This window comes from Rana temporaria, chromosome 6 (genome assembly GCF_905171775.1).
Source record: "Rana temporaria chromosome 6, aRanTem1.1, whole genome shotgun sequence".
In the NCBI taxonomy this organism is placed as follows: domain Eukaryota; kingdom Metazoa; phylum Chordata; class Amphibia; order Anura; family Ranidae; genus Rana; species Rana temporaria.
Genome location: NC_053494.1, coordinates 188,179,901 through 188,197,293, shown reverse-complemented (window position 1 = coordinate 188,197,293; position 17,393 = coordinate 188,179,901). Strand labels below are relative to the sequence as shown.

General features: G+C 44.4%; 2 protein-coding genes across 4 annotated transcripts in view; both read left to right on the top strand.

The window, feature by feature from the left end:
• LOC120944447 (protein mono-ADP-ribosyltransferase PARP15-like) overlaps positions 1-12,082 on the top strand; it is a 39,770-nt gene extending 27,688 nt beyond the window's left edge. Inside the window, exons 9-13 of the mRNA XM_040358508.1 lie at positions 3,606-3,778; positions 3,928-3,973; positions 6,237-6,382; positions 7,896-8,070; positions 11,264-12,082. Coding sequence (XP_040214442.1) covers positions 3,606-3,778; positions 3,928-3,973; positions 6,237-6,382; positions 7,896-8,070; positions 11,264-11,556 — 833 coding nt within the window. The 3' untranslated portion in view covers positions 11,557-12,082. The remainder of the gene's footprint in view (positions 1-3,605; positions 3,779-3,927; positions 3,974-6,236; positions 6,383-7,895; positions 8,071-11,263) is intronic.
• A 5,082-nt stretch (positions 12,083-17,164) lies between these two features.
• Positions 17,165-17,393, top strand: part of LOC120944115 (protein mono-ADP-ribosyltransferase PARP14-like) — a 59,883-nt gene continuing 59,654 nt past the window's right edge. For all 3 annotated transcript variants that reach the window (XR_005750356.1, XM_040358008.1, XM_040358006.1), the window contains exon 1: positions 17,165-17,235. Coding sequence is in view for 2 of the 3 variants with exons in the window: in XM_040358008.1 (XP_040213942.1) it covers positions 17,218-17,235 (18 nt within the window). In the remaining variant the exon portion in view is untranslated. The remainder of the gene's footprint in view (positions 17,236-17,393) is intronic.

Sequence of the window (17,393 nt, the reverse complement as noted above, 5' to 3'; positions counted from 1 at the left end):
ATGTTGCACCCCGTAGTTTAGGCAGGGAGCTCCTCACAAATTTACTTGCCAAGAGTAGTTATCCTGGTTGATTGATAGAGATCTATTGATTTCTCTCCAAGTTTGGCCTTGTTGCACTTTTCACTTCTACCACTAGGTGGCCAGGTGCTTGGTGGTACTAGATATGAGAAATGCAACCCAAGGTCAGGTTATGGGTATGTGGGCTATCTCAGCCAATGGACAGGGGTTTTCTTGAAATCCTTGGCCTGTTGGGAGCACCTATATATTGGTGGAGTGAGGTGATCTGTGTCCTGGCCTTCAGAAAAAAAACGAAATACCCATTTATTCTGAGGGTTAAACTGAAGGAAAATGGATGCCAAGCGCTTTGAGGCGATTCAGTTTGCATTTGTAGCGCTATATAAGTAATTCACTCACTCACTCACCTGGACGGCTGTCTAGGTGGACGTGTGTCATACATATTGGGCTGCTAGGCCAGAGATTAAGCCTATCCCTGGGGCATCTGGCTGCCAAGCTTTGTGAGGGCACATCCAGAAGTAGGAGGGCAGCACAGGGTTGGGATTGCAGCTTGCAATCCAACCAAAAGTGATGGTTCTGCTAGGCTGGAGAACCTGTTGTGGTCAGAGGTACAAGGGGAGCTGTTGCAACTTAGGGATCATCCACCTTATTACCAGGGACCACAGTGAGTAACTAAAGCAAGTACCAGAGCAGTATTCTCACCGAACGGGCACAGTGGAGAATTGGGAAACTTCAGGCGGTGATCAAGTCAGGGACCCAACCAGCAGAGGTGACGCTTGCAGAGCAGCCTTGTGTGTCAGGCCAGGGACCGAGCCGGTCAGCAGGGGTGAAGCTTGAGGAGTATCCAAGCTAGGGACCCAGCAGGGAAGCGTGGGTGACTCTTGAGGGAGATACCACCGCAAAGATTGGTGGAGCTCAAGGGATTCAGAGTCAGTGAATCAGTGAGTCTAGTGAGAGACCGGAAGCTCAGTGTTGAACTAGGAGAAGTTGTAGTTAAGGTGAAAACTGTTCAGTTATGCTTCAGTTAGGAACCTTACAGTGGGGATCGAAAGTTTGGGCACCCCAGGTAAAAATTTGTATTAATGTGCATCACGAAGCCAAGGAAAGATGGAAAAATCTCCAAAAGGCATCAAATTACAGATTAGACATTCTTATAATATGTCAAAAAAAGTTTGATTTTATTTCCATCATTTACACTTTCAAAATTACAGAAAACAAAAAAATGGCGTCTGCAAAAGTTTGGGCACCCTGCAGAGTTAATATCTTGTACTGCCCCCTTTGGCAAGTATCACAGCTTGTAAACGCTTTTTGTAGCCAGCCAAGAGTCTTTCAATTCTTGTTTGAGGTATCTTTGCCCATTCTTCCTCACAAAAGTCTTCCAGTTCTTTGAGATTTCTGGGCTGTCTGTCACGCACTGCTCTTTTAAGGTCTATCCATAGATTTTCAATTATGTTGCGGTCAGGAGATTGTGAAGGCCATGGCAAAACCTTCAGTCTTGATGTAATCCCCCGTGAATTTTGAGGTGTGTTTAGGATCATTATGCATTTGTAGAAGCCATCCTCTCTTTAACTTCAGCTTTTTCACAGATGGCCTCAAGTTACCATCCAAAATGTGCTGAAATTTTATTGAATCCATTTTTCCTTCTACTCGTGAAATGTTCCCTGTGCCACTGGCTGCAATACAACCCCAAAGCATGATTGATCCACCACCATGCTTAACAGTTGGACAGAGGTTCTTTTCATTAAATTCTGTGCCCTTTCTTCTCCAAACGTACCTTTGCTCATTCCGGCCAAAAAGTTATATTTTAACCTCATCGGTCCACAGAACTTGTTTCCAAAATGCATCAGGCTTGTCTATATGTTCATTTGCAAAGTTCAAACGCTGATTTTTGTGGTGAGGACGTAGAAGAGGTTTTCTTCTGATGACTCTTCCATTAAGACCATATTTGTACAAGTATCTCTTTATAGTGGAATAGTGTACCACAACTCCAGTGTCTGCCAGATCTTTCTGGAGGGATTGTGCAGTCAAACGTGGGTTTTGAATTGCTTTTCTCACAATCCTGCGAGCTGTTCTGTCTGATATTTTTCTTAGTCGCCCAGATCTTGCTTTAACTTCCACTGTTCCTGATTACTGCCATTTCTTAATTACATTCCGAACAGAGGATATTGACATCTGAAAACGCTTTGCTATCTTCTTATAGCCTTCTCCAGTTTTATGAGCGACAACTATTTTCAGTTTCAATTTTCTAGACAACTGCTTAGAAGAACCCATGGTGCTGATTGTTGGGGCAAGGTCAGATGAGTCTGGGCATTTAAAACCTTTGAGATTGACATCACCTGGTCTTCCCAGACGATGATTGAGAACAATCCATGACACTGGCAGGTCTCAGCTTTGCAAAGGGGCAGTGCATGCTATAAATTCTGCAGGGTGCCCAAACTTTTGCAGACGCCATTTTTTTGTTTTCTGTAATTTTGAAAGTGTAAATGTTGGAAATAAAATCTAACTTTTTTTTTACATATTATAAGAATGTCTAATCTGTAATTTGATGCCTTTTGGAGATTTTTCCATCTTTCCTTGGCTTCGTTATGCACATTAATACAAATTTTTACCTGGGGTGCCCAAACTTTCGATCCCCACTGTAAGGCTGCATTCACACCTAAGCATAGCGTTTTGCGGCGTTTTTTACTGCGTTTAGCCACGATATTTGCAGCGTTTTTTACCGCGATTTGTCGCTGCATTTTTTACCGCGATTTTTGACAGGTCTAGGGTCACCAATGTTAAAAACAGAAAAACGCCCAAATATGCTCAATTCGAGTGACAAAAAAGGGTCCAGAACTTGTTTGAGCTTCAGGCGTTCGGCGTCAGGCATTTTCGAGTGGAGATGTGAACCATTTCCATTGAGAATAATGTATTTTTTCCCCTCTAGCGTTTTGGAGCTTCACGCTTCAGGCGACAAAACGCTTAGGTGTAAATGCAGCCTTAAACCTCTTTTACATCCAAGACGTGTCTGGCGCCCAATGACTTTCACCATCTTTGCACCCACTATGCCTCACAACCCACTACATATTGAAGGATGTCAGCTATCTTTGGCCTTGGGAGGTCCTCATTAGACTGGAAGAGGCTAAAGACTTTACTACACTATGTTTATAGGTTTGGATAGAAACGGTAAGGAACAATAATATAGCCAAAACTAATTTTACATTTTTTGTAAGGGGTTGTTAACAGCTTTGTTGGGTTTTATATTGTTGGTTGTGTTCTCCCCGGAAAGACTCACGCTCTGTTAGTCCTGTGACCATTGTCAAGTGATGAGAAATCCCTCGGGACACATAACAAAAAAAAAAACTGACAGGGGTTTTAATCATTTTCTATTCTATAAAAAATATAATTGTCCAAAAATGTTTTAAGAAGTCAGTCAATTTTTATTTTTAATTTTTTTATTTTTTAGGGATAAACTTTTTACAACAATACGTAACAGGAAGCCAATTAATGCCAAGCTGGCAAAAACAGAAACTCGTTAAGTTGTGAAAAATAAATTACAAAACATGCTTTCATTATTACTATTATGTATTTATTTTATTATATTTTCTAAGGCATGGCTTGTGTTGACCCCGAAGCATCCATTAAGGCAATATTGAACAGCGTTTTGAATTACTTACTGGAGGCATTGGTTCCAACGCTTGAAAGAATCAGCATCATCGTCATTCAGGAAAAAATTTACAACACCTACCTTAAAGTTTTCCAAGCCAAATGCACTGAAATCCAGGTAATTATAATCAAACTTCATGGAATTATTAACAGATCTTGACATTGCGAAATCTTGGTGTGTGGAGTGTTATGTTCCAGTGCTTATATAATGTATGTATATAATCTATTCAAATGTCCAAACTTAAAGCTTTATGTTTATCTGTTTAGGCGATTCAACGGGAGGAAAGAATTTTAGCAGCAATACGAGCGCAAGGTATGTATTGAACAATGAATAAAGAATCAGGGCAAACCCAGTGCATTAGAACCCCCCTCAAAGCACATTGAAACTGCTAATCATCACTGATCACATGATAGAGACACCCTCCATTCCTGATTAAAAAGGGTTAGCACACCTGAATTTGACCTGGCCTGGCCAAATGACCCACAGGCTTGTAACCTGGTTGAGACTACAGTGCTGACGTTCCCATCGTTGTCTCACTTTTTATAATTGGGGCTCTGTGCTTGTGCAGGCCAATAATTAAACAAAAAAACACTGGCCTGGATTCAAGAAGCAATTGCGCCTGTGTAACCATAGGTTACACAGCGCAATTGCTTACTTCCCCCGGCGTAACGAATGCTCCTGATTCAGGAACCTCGTTACGCCGACTGCAGCCTAAGATATGCGCGGCATAAGGCTCTTATGCCCGCATATCTTAGGCTGCATTCTTGCGATGGCCGCTAGGTGGCGTTGCCGTTGTGCTCAGCGTATAGTATGCAAATTGCATACTAACACCGATTCACAACGTTGCGCGAGCCCTGCGTACGCAATTTACGTCTTTTCCGTACGGCGGTTTTTGTGTAAGGCTGCCCCTGTTACGTATACCCGTCGTTCCCGCGTTGCAAAATTTGAATTATACGTAGTTTGCGTAAGTGATTCGTGAATGGGCTGGACGCCATTCACGTTCACTTTGAAGCAAATGATGTCCTTGCGACGTCATTTGCCGCAATGCACATCGGGAAAGTTTCCCGACGGAGCATGCGCTCTACGATCGGCGCGGGAACGTGCCTAATTTAAATGATTCCCGCCCCCTACGGGATCATTTAAATTGCGCGCGCTTACGCCGGGCATTTTGCCGGCGCGCCCGCGCAATTTACGGAGCTTCTGGGCAAAAACGTTGCCCTGCGCCTCCGTAAAAAAGCGCAATTCTTACTGAATCCGGGCCACTATAAATAGGCTCCTTTCACACGGGCTTGCCTGTTTGACGGACTTATATAGGTGAGGTGGGGCCACCCGTCACGTGACCCCGCCCCCTCTGACGCAAGGGGGAAGCCTGGGCTTCCCCAGTGACGTAGCAGAGGGTGCGTCAGAGGGGGCGGGGTCACGTGACGGGTGGCCCTGCCTCACCTATATAAGAAATGTCAGTAGCTCCAACCGCGTCATTCCCCCGGGCCGGCGATGCTGCGCTCTGGATCCCGGACCTTGATGGATCTTCTCATCGCTGGACCCTGGCGGAGAGGAGATCACCCAGCGCTGGATACCAACAATGTCGGAGCGGGGATCGAGAGTGGATTACCACCGCTGGATTTTTATTTTATTTATATTTTTTATAAAGGACTTTTTTCCACGGTGTGTGTGTTTTTTTACAATTATTTACACTTCCTTCGTGAAATGGTAGAGGGGGGGGGCAGGATCTGGGGGTCCACTTTGTTAAAGGGGTCTTCCAGATTTTGATAAGCCCCCCGCCCGCAGACCCCCACAACCACCGGCCAGGGTTGTGGGGATGAGGCAGTTGTCCCCATCAACATGGGGACATCTTCCCCATGTTGAGGGCATGTGGCCTGGTACGGTTCAGGAGGGGGGGCGCTCTCTCGTCCCCCCCTCTTTTCTGCGGCCGACCAGATTACGTGCTCAGATAAGGGGTCTGGTGTGGATTTTTGGGGGAACTCCACGCCATTTTTTATTTGGGGTGGAGTTCCCCTTAAAATCCACAACAGACCTGAAGGGTCTGGAATGGATATTTGGGGGGGAACCCCACGTAATTTTTTTTAAATTGATGGCGGGGTTCCCCTTAATATCCATACCAGACCTGAAGGGCCTGGTAATTGAATTTGGGGGGACCCCCACGCTTTTTTTTTATTTTTAGGAATGAATCTCTGGATTGCCGAGAGCCGACAATTCATTATAGCCGCGAGTGATTTTTAAATGACTTTTTTTCCTTCAGAAATTACACTTTGTGCAGGGACAGTTCTAAGTACAGGACACATGCGCTATTTCACACCGGAGATGTGTGAACCGGCTCCATTGAGAGCCCCCATCCAATTTGCATTATTGTGAACCCAGCCTAAAGCCTATTGACACAGGCCCTTATGTACTCTAATGCCGCGTTCACACGATAATTTTTCAGCATGAAAAAAACGAAATTTTTAAAAAATGTCATTTAAAACGATCGTGTGTACGCGGCATGAGGTTTTATTCATTTAAAGTCAATTCTATATGTCATGTAATGTATACCTGCCTCTTTTGCACCCTGTTATAGTTAAGATTCAGTACCCATTAACATGGACGAACATCGGAACATCAGAATTTTTGGAAGTGACTCTGGGGGAAGATTCAGAAGAATTCAAAAAAGTAAAAAATGACTTCATGGCATCTTCAACACCAGGATCATTTCAAGTCCTGAAGGTTATTTATGTTGTTGATTATTGTCATTATGATTTTGCCAGTTATAACCTGTGAGATGCCATTTTACACTTTTTTACCAATATGGGATGCCAGTTTATATACCTTACACAAAACTTTAAACAATACAAGTGAAATAAATAATTACATATACGGAAAAGGTGTAGCTAGAACCTTCAGGGCCCCTCCGCAGCATGCACAGCGAGGTGGCCCACCCTCCTGATAGGCTGCTGAGAGGAGATATTTAACTACACTTAACCCCACTGCTGCCACCTGCCGTCCAGGGGTGACGGGAATCCCCAGACAAAAGGATAGCACACAGTACAGCCAAGCTGGAGCAGAGACCCAAAATGTAACCAAATAACAGTTTTAGAACAAACTACCGCGGAAAATCTGATCGTCTGTACGAGGCTTTAGAATGACAATTGTGCTTTCATGCAACACTGTACCCATTTTAAATGTCATTATTTTTTTGGAGAAAGCTAGAGCTTTCTTTTGGTGGTATTTAAAGTGGAGTTCCACCCATATATATTTTTTTTTTTACAAAAAAAAAACAAATTAGAATTTTTTTTTTATACTCACCAGAAAGCGCTGTTGCTATGCGAAAGTATCTCTTCTGCCTCTTTCTCCACCGCGGTCCTCTTCTTCTTCGTCCTGCGTCGCGGTGTCTTGTGGTGAATGGGGCACGCTGCCTTCTGGGAACTGTGTGTAACCCAGGAGGCAGTCGCCCATTCGCAAAGCGATGTGTGAGTCGCGCATGCACAGTAGGAAACGGGCAGTGAAGCCGTAAGGCTTCATTGCCTGTTTCCCTTAGTCAGGATGGAGGTGCCAGGACCGAGCGATCGCCGTCGGGGGCCTATCATCGCTGGCGCCTAGGACAGGTGGGTGTCCTTATTAAAAGTCAGCAGCTACACTGTTAGTAGCTGCTGACTTTTAAAAAAAGTGCCCTGATTATCGGTGTAAACAATCTACTGACAAGCTTGCCATATATCGGCAATCCTTTCCTCACATAAACACAGCGTGCAAGGAAAAGGCTGCTGATAACCAGCAAGTCTGTTTACATGTGATAAGCTGTGATTGGACTCTTTACCTCGATCTGTGATTAGGTGTGTCCGAAGGACACAACGATGATAGAGCAAGTCCAATGCGTGCCCTGAGAATGAAAGAGCCGCACTATAGCGCGGTTTTAAAGTGGTTAGACCAATTTGCTGATTGGTAGTGTACAGAACAACTTACCTGCAGACCAAAAGTGAGAGCAAGGAAGGCATCAGGGATCCTTCTCCATTGTGCATTCTGGGTGTCTAATCACATGTACTTGGAGGATGGAGGATGGACGGGACCTAAATAAACTTATACAGGGCTGCCTGCTTCTAGCAGTTCATGTTCTGTGTCTCCAGTGATAACACAAGAAAACTGCAGCATAGAATTTTTCTTTCATTACTTATGATAATGGGAACTCTTAATCAAATAAGAAATCCTAAAAAATAGAAAAACACTTTTTTGTCTCTGTTTTCAGATTAAAAGGATTCAGCACGTGAAACTGTGGCAGAGCTTCTGGATTAACAAAATGGCCGTGGATCGAAAAAATCCAGGAAAGCGCAATATACGTCATCTTTACCATGGTACAGCATTTGACAACATCAAAAACATTAACCAAGGAGGCTTCAATCGCAGTTACTGTGGAGTGCATGGTAAGATAATCATTTCAGATGGGACACAGAAGCGTACCTCCCATCTGCTCCTCCTTCCCTTTTCTCCACCAACTTAAAGAATATGAATACACAACATTTCACATTCCTGATATTTGCCTGCTGTACCATGTACATATATGGAAATGTATCCTGTTCTCTTTGTATTGCTTCCCTTGTGTGAAATACATGGTGTTCCTGCCAGTCCCCTTTCTTTCCTATTAAAAACTGACCACACTAAGCAGGAGAACACCACATGGTTAGTTCTCTAGCTGTGCTCGGAACATAAGTTGCTCTCCTCCAATGGTCAGACTTGTCCTGACACCCACTACCTGCACAGCCATTCACTGAGAGGTTCAGTGTGCTACTGCCCCCCCCCCCCCCCAGCTCTTTTGCAGCAGAAAACAGCGTGGAGGAAAAGTGATCACTTATAACTTCTATTTTAAACCAAATGGGTTGTTTTACAAGGTGAGAATTCCCAATCACTTTAATTTTCCTCCACTTATTTCGATCTGCTGTGTAGCAATCCTCTCACGGCACATCTACTTTGTCTCTACTCATCTATGGTTCCTTTCATATCCACAATCCACAAGACCTGAATCGCCGAACTGTATGCTGTCTACCAGGCGCTCAAGTTCGGCACATCACGGATCTGGTGGACAGATTACTGGGAGGGGCTGGGGAAGACCCGGCTGTCATAGTGCACCTTGTCAAAGTCAGAGGCAGATGGAGTGTCCAAAAGAACGGTTTTAGGGACTTGGGAGCTAAATTGAGGAAAAGGACCTCCAAGGTAGTATTCTCAGGAATACTACCGGTACATCGAGCCACACCAGAATGGCAGAGGGGGATTAAGGAAATAAACAAGTGGCTGAGGAGCTGGTGTATTACGGAGAGGTTTGGGTTCCTGAAGGACTGGACCGACTTCTCAGTCGGTCACCAGTACTATAGAAGGGACAGACTGCACCTAAATGAGGAGGGTGCAGATCTGTTTGGAGTAAAGATGGCCAAAAAGTTAGAGGAGTTTTTAAACTACGCATCGGGGGGGTCCAGAGGTAGAGATAGTCAGCGTAGAACATAGTCCAAAGGGTAGTATTGGGGGCATTAATGGTAGGTTGACTAAAGCACATAAACCCAAGGTAAGTATAGTAACAAGTTCTAGTTGCAATTTCAGAACACCCAATGTAACACCGTTCCCCTCCTCCCGCCGCCATCCCCTGCTGGCAGATCGTTTCTCCGGGTCACTGATGGCACATGAGAGCCCGGAGAGGGCTTTCACGTGCCATCGGGGACCCGGAGAAACGATTTGCCGGCGCCGGATGGGAAGCATAGAGATGACTGCTGACCAGATGGTGGCCTGGCGCGACGTTATGACATCAAGCCCGGGTATCCGGAAGTAAACAAAGTTGCAATCGCGTCTGTCGGCATGAGATCTGTGAATTTTTTTCACGATCCCATGCTTTCCAGCCTGGAGGAGAGATGTGGGGTCTTATTGACCCTGCATCTCTCCATAAAGTGTACCTGTCACAAACCATTTCTATTACAAGGGATGTTTACATCCTTGTAATAGGAATAAAAGTGATCAAAAAAGAAATAAAAAAAAAGTGTAAAAATAAAAAAAATTACCATAAGTAAAATCAAAAAATAAGTAATAAAAAAACATTCCTGTCCCCAGTAGCTCGCACTCAGAAGCTGTTCAAACCACACATGTGAGGTATCGCTGCGTAGGTTAGAGCGTCAGCAACAATTCTAGTACTAGACCTCCTCTGTAACACTAAACTGGTAACCTGTAAAAAAATAAAAATTAAGCGTCGCCTATGGAGATTTTTAAGTACTGAAGTTTGGCGCCACTCCATGAGTGTGTGCAATTTTAAAGTGTGACATGTTAGGTATCTATTTACTCGGTGTAACATAATCTTTTACATTATACAAAAAAATTGGGCTAACTTTACTGTTTTGTTATTTTTTAATTCATGAAACCGTTTTTTTCCAAAAAATGCTATGAAAAATGATTGCGCAAATACCGTGCGAGTTTAAAAGTTACAATGTTACAGTTATGCAGATAGGAAGAGGGGGAGGTACTCTGTTGTCCTAACACACTTTTTAAACTAGGGCGACAATGCTGCTCCTCCACAGATACAGTATGGAGAGTGTTGTCACCCTAGGACAGGAAGTTTGTTAGGCCTTGTACACACGATTAGTCCAAACTGATGAAAACGGACTGAAGTTCAGTTTCATCGGTTAACCGATGAAGCTGACTGATGGTCTGATGTGCCTACACACCATCAGTTCAAAAACCGATCGAGTCCAACGCGGTGACGTAAAACACAACGACGTGCAGAGAAAAATTAAGTTCAATGCTTCCAAGCATGCGTCGACTTGATTCTGAGCATGCGCGGGTTTGGAACCGATGCTTTTGCGTACTAACCATCGGTTTTGACCTATCGGTCAGGCGTCCATCGGTCCAATTTTAAAGCAAGTTCTACATTTCTGGACCAAAGAATAACTGACTGATGGGGCCCACACACGGTCGGTTTGGACCGATGAATCTGAACTTCAGTCCGTTCTCATCGGTTTAGACTGATCGTGTGTACAGGGCCTTACTGTCAGGATTACCCGGTGAAAAAAGAAAATGAATACAGACACCAAATCTAATGCCCCGTACACACGATCGGAAAAACCTTGGATAGTTTTTCCGACGGAATTCCACTCAAGCTTGGTTTGCATACACATGGTCACACAAAAGTTCTCTGAACTTTCGACCGTCAAGAACGCGGTGACAGTGACAACACTACAACAAGCTGAGAAAATTAAGTTCAATGCTTCAGAGCATGCGTTGAAATGTTTCCGAGAATGCGTCGGAATTTTGCTCGTCGGAATTGCTACAGTTGATTGGATTTTCCGATTTGCTTTTTTCCACCTGAAAATTTGAAAACCAGCTCTCAATCTTTTGCTGGCGGAAATTCCGACAGCAAAAGTCCGATGGAGCCTACACACGGTCGGAATTTTCGTTCAAAAGCTCACATCGGACTTTTGCTGACAGAAATTTCCAATCATGTGTACGCAGCATAAGAACTGGTAAACTGCAATATTTTGATTTTTGTTCCTAGGTTTAGATACATTTAAAAGTACAGTATATAGCACATATATTTCATAGTAGCTGGTGGTGTAACCAGTTTATTTTACATTGATCTTACAGGAACAGCCAAAGGATACGGCACCTACTTCGCTGTGCGGTCAAATTACTCTTGTGGCGACACCTATTCTACTCCTGACAGCAATGGGCACAAGTATGTCTACCAAGCTGCAGTGATAACTGGAAAACATTGTCAAGGAACCTACAAGTTAAAAGAGCCTCCCCACCTCAGTAACGACCCCACCGGTGAGCGCTATGATTCTGTGGCAGACAATATGACAGCAACCACGTACTTTGTGGTGTTCCATGATGACTACGCCTACCCCGAATACCTGATCACTTTCAAATCCTGCTAGTGATTCCTAGAACATTGCCAAACGGAAACTGCCAACACTATTACACCAGAATGATACAGGATCTCCGAGAAGGCCCTGACTTTATGGAAGGACTTCACTTTTGAACATGCTAGTTGTCTGGCTGGAGTTTTGACTTCACGTGCCATGTACTGGTTTGGGGAACAATGATTTATAAAGTACTGAAGTCGGAGACAGCCATGTGACTTGCATTTTTAAAAGGGGCCAGCAATGGCAGCCTATACTGTATAGTTCATTCAGTACATTTTATCTATACATTTGTTTAGTGGAACCAATTCCCGAAATTTTAAGCATTCTGAATATGCTCCAAGTTTTTCATACTGCAATACATTTTTACTGACAATCATATGAAGATATTCCTTTCTGTGACAAATTTTATATAGTTGTATTTCCTGATGTTTAACTCCATCTGCCTTTTAGCTTTAGTTTATATACTCTATTTTTTTAAACTTGAAGACTTTTTTGAAACAAATAATCATTCCAGTAAATAAAGTGCATTTAAATCAAATGTTATAGCCTTCAATTTGTAAAATTCCATTATATGCCACAGAGCTTTACAGTAGTACATTAAAGGGGTTGTAAAGTATTTTTTATTTTTCCCTAAATAGCTTCCTTTACCTCAGTGCAGTCCTCCTTCACTTACCTCATCCTTCGATTTTTCTTTTAAATGTCTTTCTTTCTTCTGAGAAATCCTCACTTCCTGTTCTTCTGTCTGTAACTGCACACCGTAATGCAAGGCTTTCTCCCTGTTGTGGAGAATGCCTCTTGAGAGAGGAGGAGGCGAGTAGTAGTGTCAGCAGACCTCCCAACCCACATGGATTCAGCGGGACTTTCCCACACAGACTGCATCTTCCCGCAGTCCCGCGAACGGGTTTATGTTCCCGCAGCTGTGCAATAAGGAGGAGCACGGGGTCTGAGGGGGAGACATGCTACATGACCGAAGGCTGTGCACAGGTGAGAGACAACTTTGATCCCCGCCCCCCCCCCCCCCGCTCAACAACAACTTCAATCCGCGGCACCCCCCCCCCCCCCCCACTTCAATGACAAATTTAAAGAATGTCTCGCAGTGAATTTTTTAAATGTTGGGAGGTATGGTGTCAGGACACCCACTAACACACAGCTCCTTTCTCTATCTGCAAAGTAGAGATTTTCCGGACACTCCTGCTCGCCCCCTCCCCCCTCAGGAGGCTTTATCCACACCAGGGAGAAAGCCTTGCATTATTGTGTGGAGTTACAGACAGAAGAACACAGGAAGTGAGGATTTCTCAGAAGAAATAAGGACATTTAAAAGCAAAATGGAAGGATGAGTAAAGTGAAGGTAAGGTAAAGGAAGCTATTTAGGGGGAAAAAAAATTATTTTACAACCCCTTTAAGATTGATTCATTAAAGTGATCACCCCCTATCGAGGTCTTTTGAACTGTGGTGGGTTTACGGTTTACAAAATGTTTTTGTTATTATACTTTGGTCTGGTTGAAACTTCTGTTAACTTCTAATGTCTTCCAAGTGTATGTGTGGTACCCTCTTTGCGGTATCGCCAGAACTGCACTACCGGTGTAGCCGTTGTACGTGGTTAAGTGTCTTAGCCTAGAAGGTATACTTCTCCTGTGTGCAAACAAATATGTACTGCACTGTGTGTTTTTTGGATATATGTTGTTCTCTCAATAAACGTCTATTTGATTTAAAAAAAAAAGATTGATTCATTAAACTATAACAATGGTGGTAAAATCCAGTCAATAATACAATCTTAAACCTAGTACACACGATGAGATTATCGGACGAATGATCGTCCGTTTATTTATTTTTTCGCCTGGTAAACTCCATATCGAAAATTAATAAATTGCTAAAGTACGAAAATTCTCGTACGACAGAATACAATTTCAGAATTGATGTAATGTATTTGTTTTGTATTTTTGGACGAAAACTGTACTGATTAAACTAAAATTGTACGGTCTGTTATCGTGCGAGAACATTTTTCGTGTTTGTCCGAGAATACATGTGGTACAGCTCTGCAAAGAAACCAGTCAGCTTTCAGTTTTCTGTCAAAGCCTAATTGAACAAGTTGAAGGTAGAAGCTGATTGGCTACCATGCAGAGCTACACTAGATTTTGCATGCCCCAGTTTTAGCAGTGGCGGTGCGTCCATTAAGGGTGCACAGGCACTGCCCCCTCTGTAACGCCACCCCCTCTATGTAAAATGTATAGATTCATGCATAGCATGTTCAATGACTAAAAGTAAGGTTATATAGAGACAAATTTTGTGCAGGTCACTTTGCATCTGTAGAGTAGAGACTTAGTGAAGCTAGACAGACCTGACAGTGGGTCACTTTCATTCAGTGAGTTGAGGGAAGTTTTACCTGCATGGATGTTTTATACAGTTTTTGCAGAGCATCTTTTGTGAGTATGTAGCACACAGTGGCGGCTGGTGCTCAAAATTTTAAGGGGGGCCCAAACAAACGGAAAAAAAAAATTGCAGCCTCACTGTGCCCATTTAAACGCAGCCACTGTGCCATTAATTGTCGCCACTGTGCCCATCAATTGTCACCACTGTGTCCATCAATTGTCACCACTGTGCCCTTTACAGCACAGTCCTTTATATCAGTGTTCTCAGTTCCCCTTCACATCACAGCCCTGGTTTACATTACATTGCCCTTTTACAGTGCAGTCCCCTTTACATCACAGTGCCCCTTTACATTATTGCAATAAGGACTGCTCTGTAAAGGGGGCACTGTAATGTAAAGGGATCTGCACTGTAAAGGGGGCACTGTGATTTAAAGGGGACTGCACTGTAAAGTAAAGTAAAGGGGTGCTGTGATGTAAAGGGCACTGCACTGTAAAGGGGGCACTGTGATTTAAAGGGGACTGCACTTTAAAGAGGCACTGTAATGATTACAGTGCCCCTTTATAGTGCAATCCCCTTTATTTTACAGTGCCGCTAGCAATCACAGCCTCCTCCATCACAGTGCCCCTGCAGTCTGCGCCCCCCCCCCCCCTTTCCTCTATAACATTACATTTCCCAACCCTAATGTCTGCCTCCCCTGCATATGATTCCTGCCTGTGGGTTTCCTCTCCTGGCTCCCCCTCCCGCCTGGCGATGTCATACTATCAGCAGGGCAGGGGGGAGGAGGAGCTCTGCATTCTGATCTGCAGCTCCTCCTGCCCCACCCTGCCCTGCTGATAGGATGACATTGTCTGCAGGGGCAGGTAGGGTAGCTGGGAGAGGACACACAGGCATGGCTGCACAGCAGGAGGTAAGCGGCTACTGTGGTCAGTGATAGCCCTGAGTGGACCACGGTCATGCTCATCTCCTGCAGTGCAACCAGGTCAACAGGCTGCGGACTGGCACTGATTGGGGACCTCTAGTCTAGGGTATGTATTTTTGTGAATTTATTTGTAGGTCTCTATAAGGGCCCTTTTCACACTAGAATGTTCCTGTGCGATCTCAAGCACTGCGTTCCAATCGAACTGCATTTGCGATCTGCCGTGGGTGTCAATACAGTTAGCGACACCCCTAATGCAGGTCATAAACATAGTGCATGCACTATGTTTGGTGCGGTGCGATTTCAGCCCATTCAAAATGAATGGGCTGAAATCGTACTGCACAGACCTACATGTGAATTGCACAGGAACCACACAGCGTTCCTGTGCGATTCTCATGCATTTTCTGGTCTGAAAGGGCCCTAAGAGCAGATTTAATCCATACAGTATCCCCTGGCACTCACTTTCCTCTAGCAGTGGGCATGCCTGAGAGTCCCAAACCCACGTTTTACTCACAATGTCCCATTTGCTGTCTACCACCCAGCTTGCACACAATACTCTTCAGTGAGGGAGATAAAATAACCTTCTCCAGGCCAGACTCCAAAAGGATGTCCTACAGCAAAAGTAGCTTTAGCAATCTTTTCCAGGCCATCAGACAATGTGGCTTCTGAGGCCCAAACAGTAATTCTAGTCACACTATAGCTGCCTCCCAGGGGCAGCAGCCCCGGGAGAACTTGAACCCTCCATGAAGAGAATCGAACACTCTGGATAGGCCTTCCAAATATTTATCACCTTCCTCAGCCACCTTCTGGGTGCCCCCTCCAGGGATTAGCCAAGGTAAAATAAATATTCATAACTTAGTGATTGACCCTCCCTGCTCTACTTTCTAGAAGGTCCCTCCAGAACCAAGCAAGAGCAATCAATCACCCAGCCTGGGAAACCCTGACCAGACCAAGAAAACAGATCACCACTACACTACAGTGAAGCCAACTTAATTTAGCCTAATTTTTTTTTTCTTTTTTAAAGTGTATTTTGTGCGTGTACTCGAGAGAGGAGCCGGACTGCAGGAGTTGGGAGTAGGCAGGCCTCCCCCAGAGGCAATCTGCCACCTTTCTCCATGCCCCGGGTGGCAATGGCGGGTGTGTGAGGGGGTCCTCCCACACAGCCCACCCTACCTGCTCCGCTTTGAAGCCCAACGGGGCAGAGGGACTCCCTATAAGGGAGTGAGAGGATCTAGCCCGCTCAACCAGCCCCGTTAGTCCTTCGCCTCTCTTTTTTAGAGACCGCGTGGTCAAATTGCGTGCATGTTAACCCAATTTCGAGTGTGTGTAAGTGTGGTGGTTTTTGTGGGAGGGGGGTGGGCGTACTAGGCGCAGGCTTACCTCGCATAGCACACCCACCGGGAGCCGGGCTGAGACCACCAAACTCAATTCACATGTAGCCGAGACCGGGATCCGAACCCCTAGCTGCAGAGGTGAATGGCTTGTCAGCGTAGTGCCAATCGCGTTGAGCCACCGCAGCTCCTTTAATTTAGCCTAATGCCGCGCACACACGATAATTTTTCAGCATGAAAAAAACATTGTTTTAAAAAAATGTAATTTAAAAATGATGGTGTGTGGGCTTCACATAATTTTTCGGCTTTTGAAAAACGACAAAACTTTTTTTCGAGCATGCTGTATTTTTTAATGACGTTTTAAACTATGTCGTTTTTTGGGTTGTAAAAAATGATCGTGTGTGGGCTAAAACGACGTTAAAAACCCGCGCATGCTCAGAAGCTAGTTATGAGATGGGAGCGCTCGTTCTAGTAAAACTACCGTCCATAATGGAGTAAGCACATTCATCACGCTGTGACAGACAGAAAAGCGCGAATCGTCTTTTACTAACACGGAATCAGCTAAAGCAGCCCCAAGGGTGGCGTCATCCGCATGGAACTTCCCCTTTATAGTGCCGTCATACGTGTTGTACGTCATCGCGATGGTGTGTGGGCTACATTGTAATGATGAAGTTGGAAAAACATATTTTTTTCTTCATGCTGAAAAATGATCGTGTGTACGCGGCATCACTTTTTGGCTGGACGCTACATGTATAAGAGATTTTTTAAGATACAATTTTAGTGAAAATATTGCACATGACCGGTGTGCTTTTGTTTTATAATTTGGTTTAAAGATTTCCGGTCAGGGGAGAGCTGCAAGACCATGGATGTCATCTGTGGCAAAGGGTCTCGTAGGGAGCCTGGAAAAGTCCTGCTCGGGGTTTACACATTTCCAGGCTCCTTTTGTATACCTTTTGGGACCTCTGATCCACTCCGAGTGTTGCACCTCCCTCCCTTGCAGGCCATTTAGGCTCACCTGGGACACATGGTCAGTACTCTGAAGCATGGGAAGCAGATATGGCTTATCTGATAAAGGTTGGTAGCTTAAAAAATAAAATAAAACAGCATTGCAAAACTGTATGTAGGGGGTGACAGGTATAATGTTTGGGTCACGGGTGGCTGTTGGGTCTCTTTCTGATGTGTGGTAAAAATGGCCAGCTAAGCTGCAGTTTTACCTCCCCCTGGCCACCCAT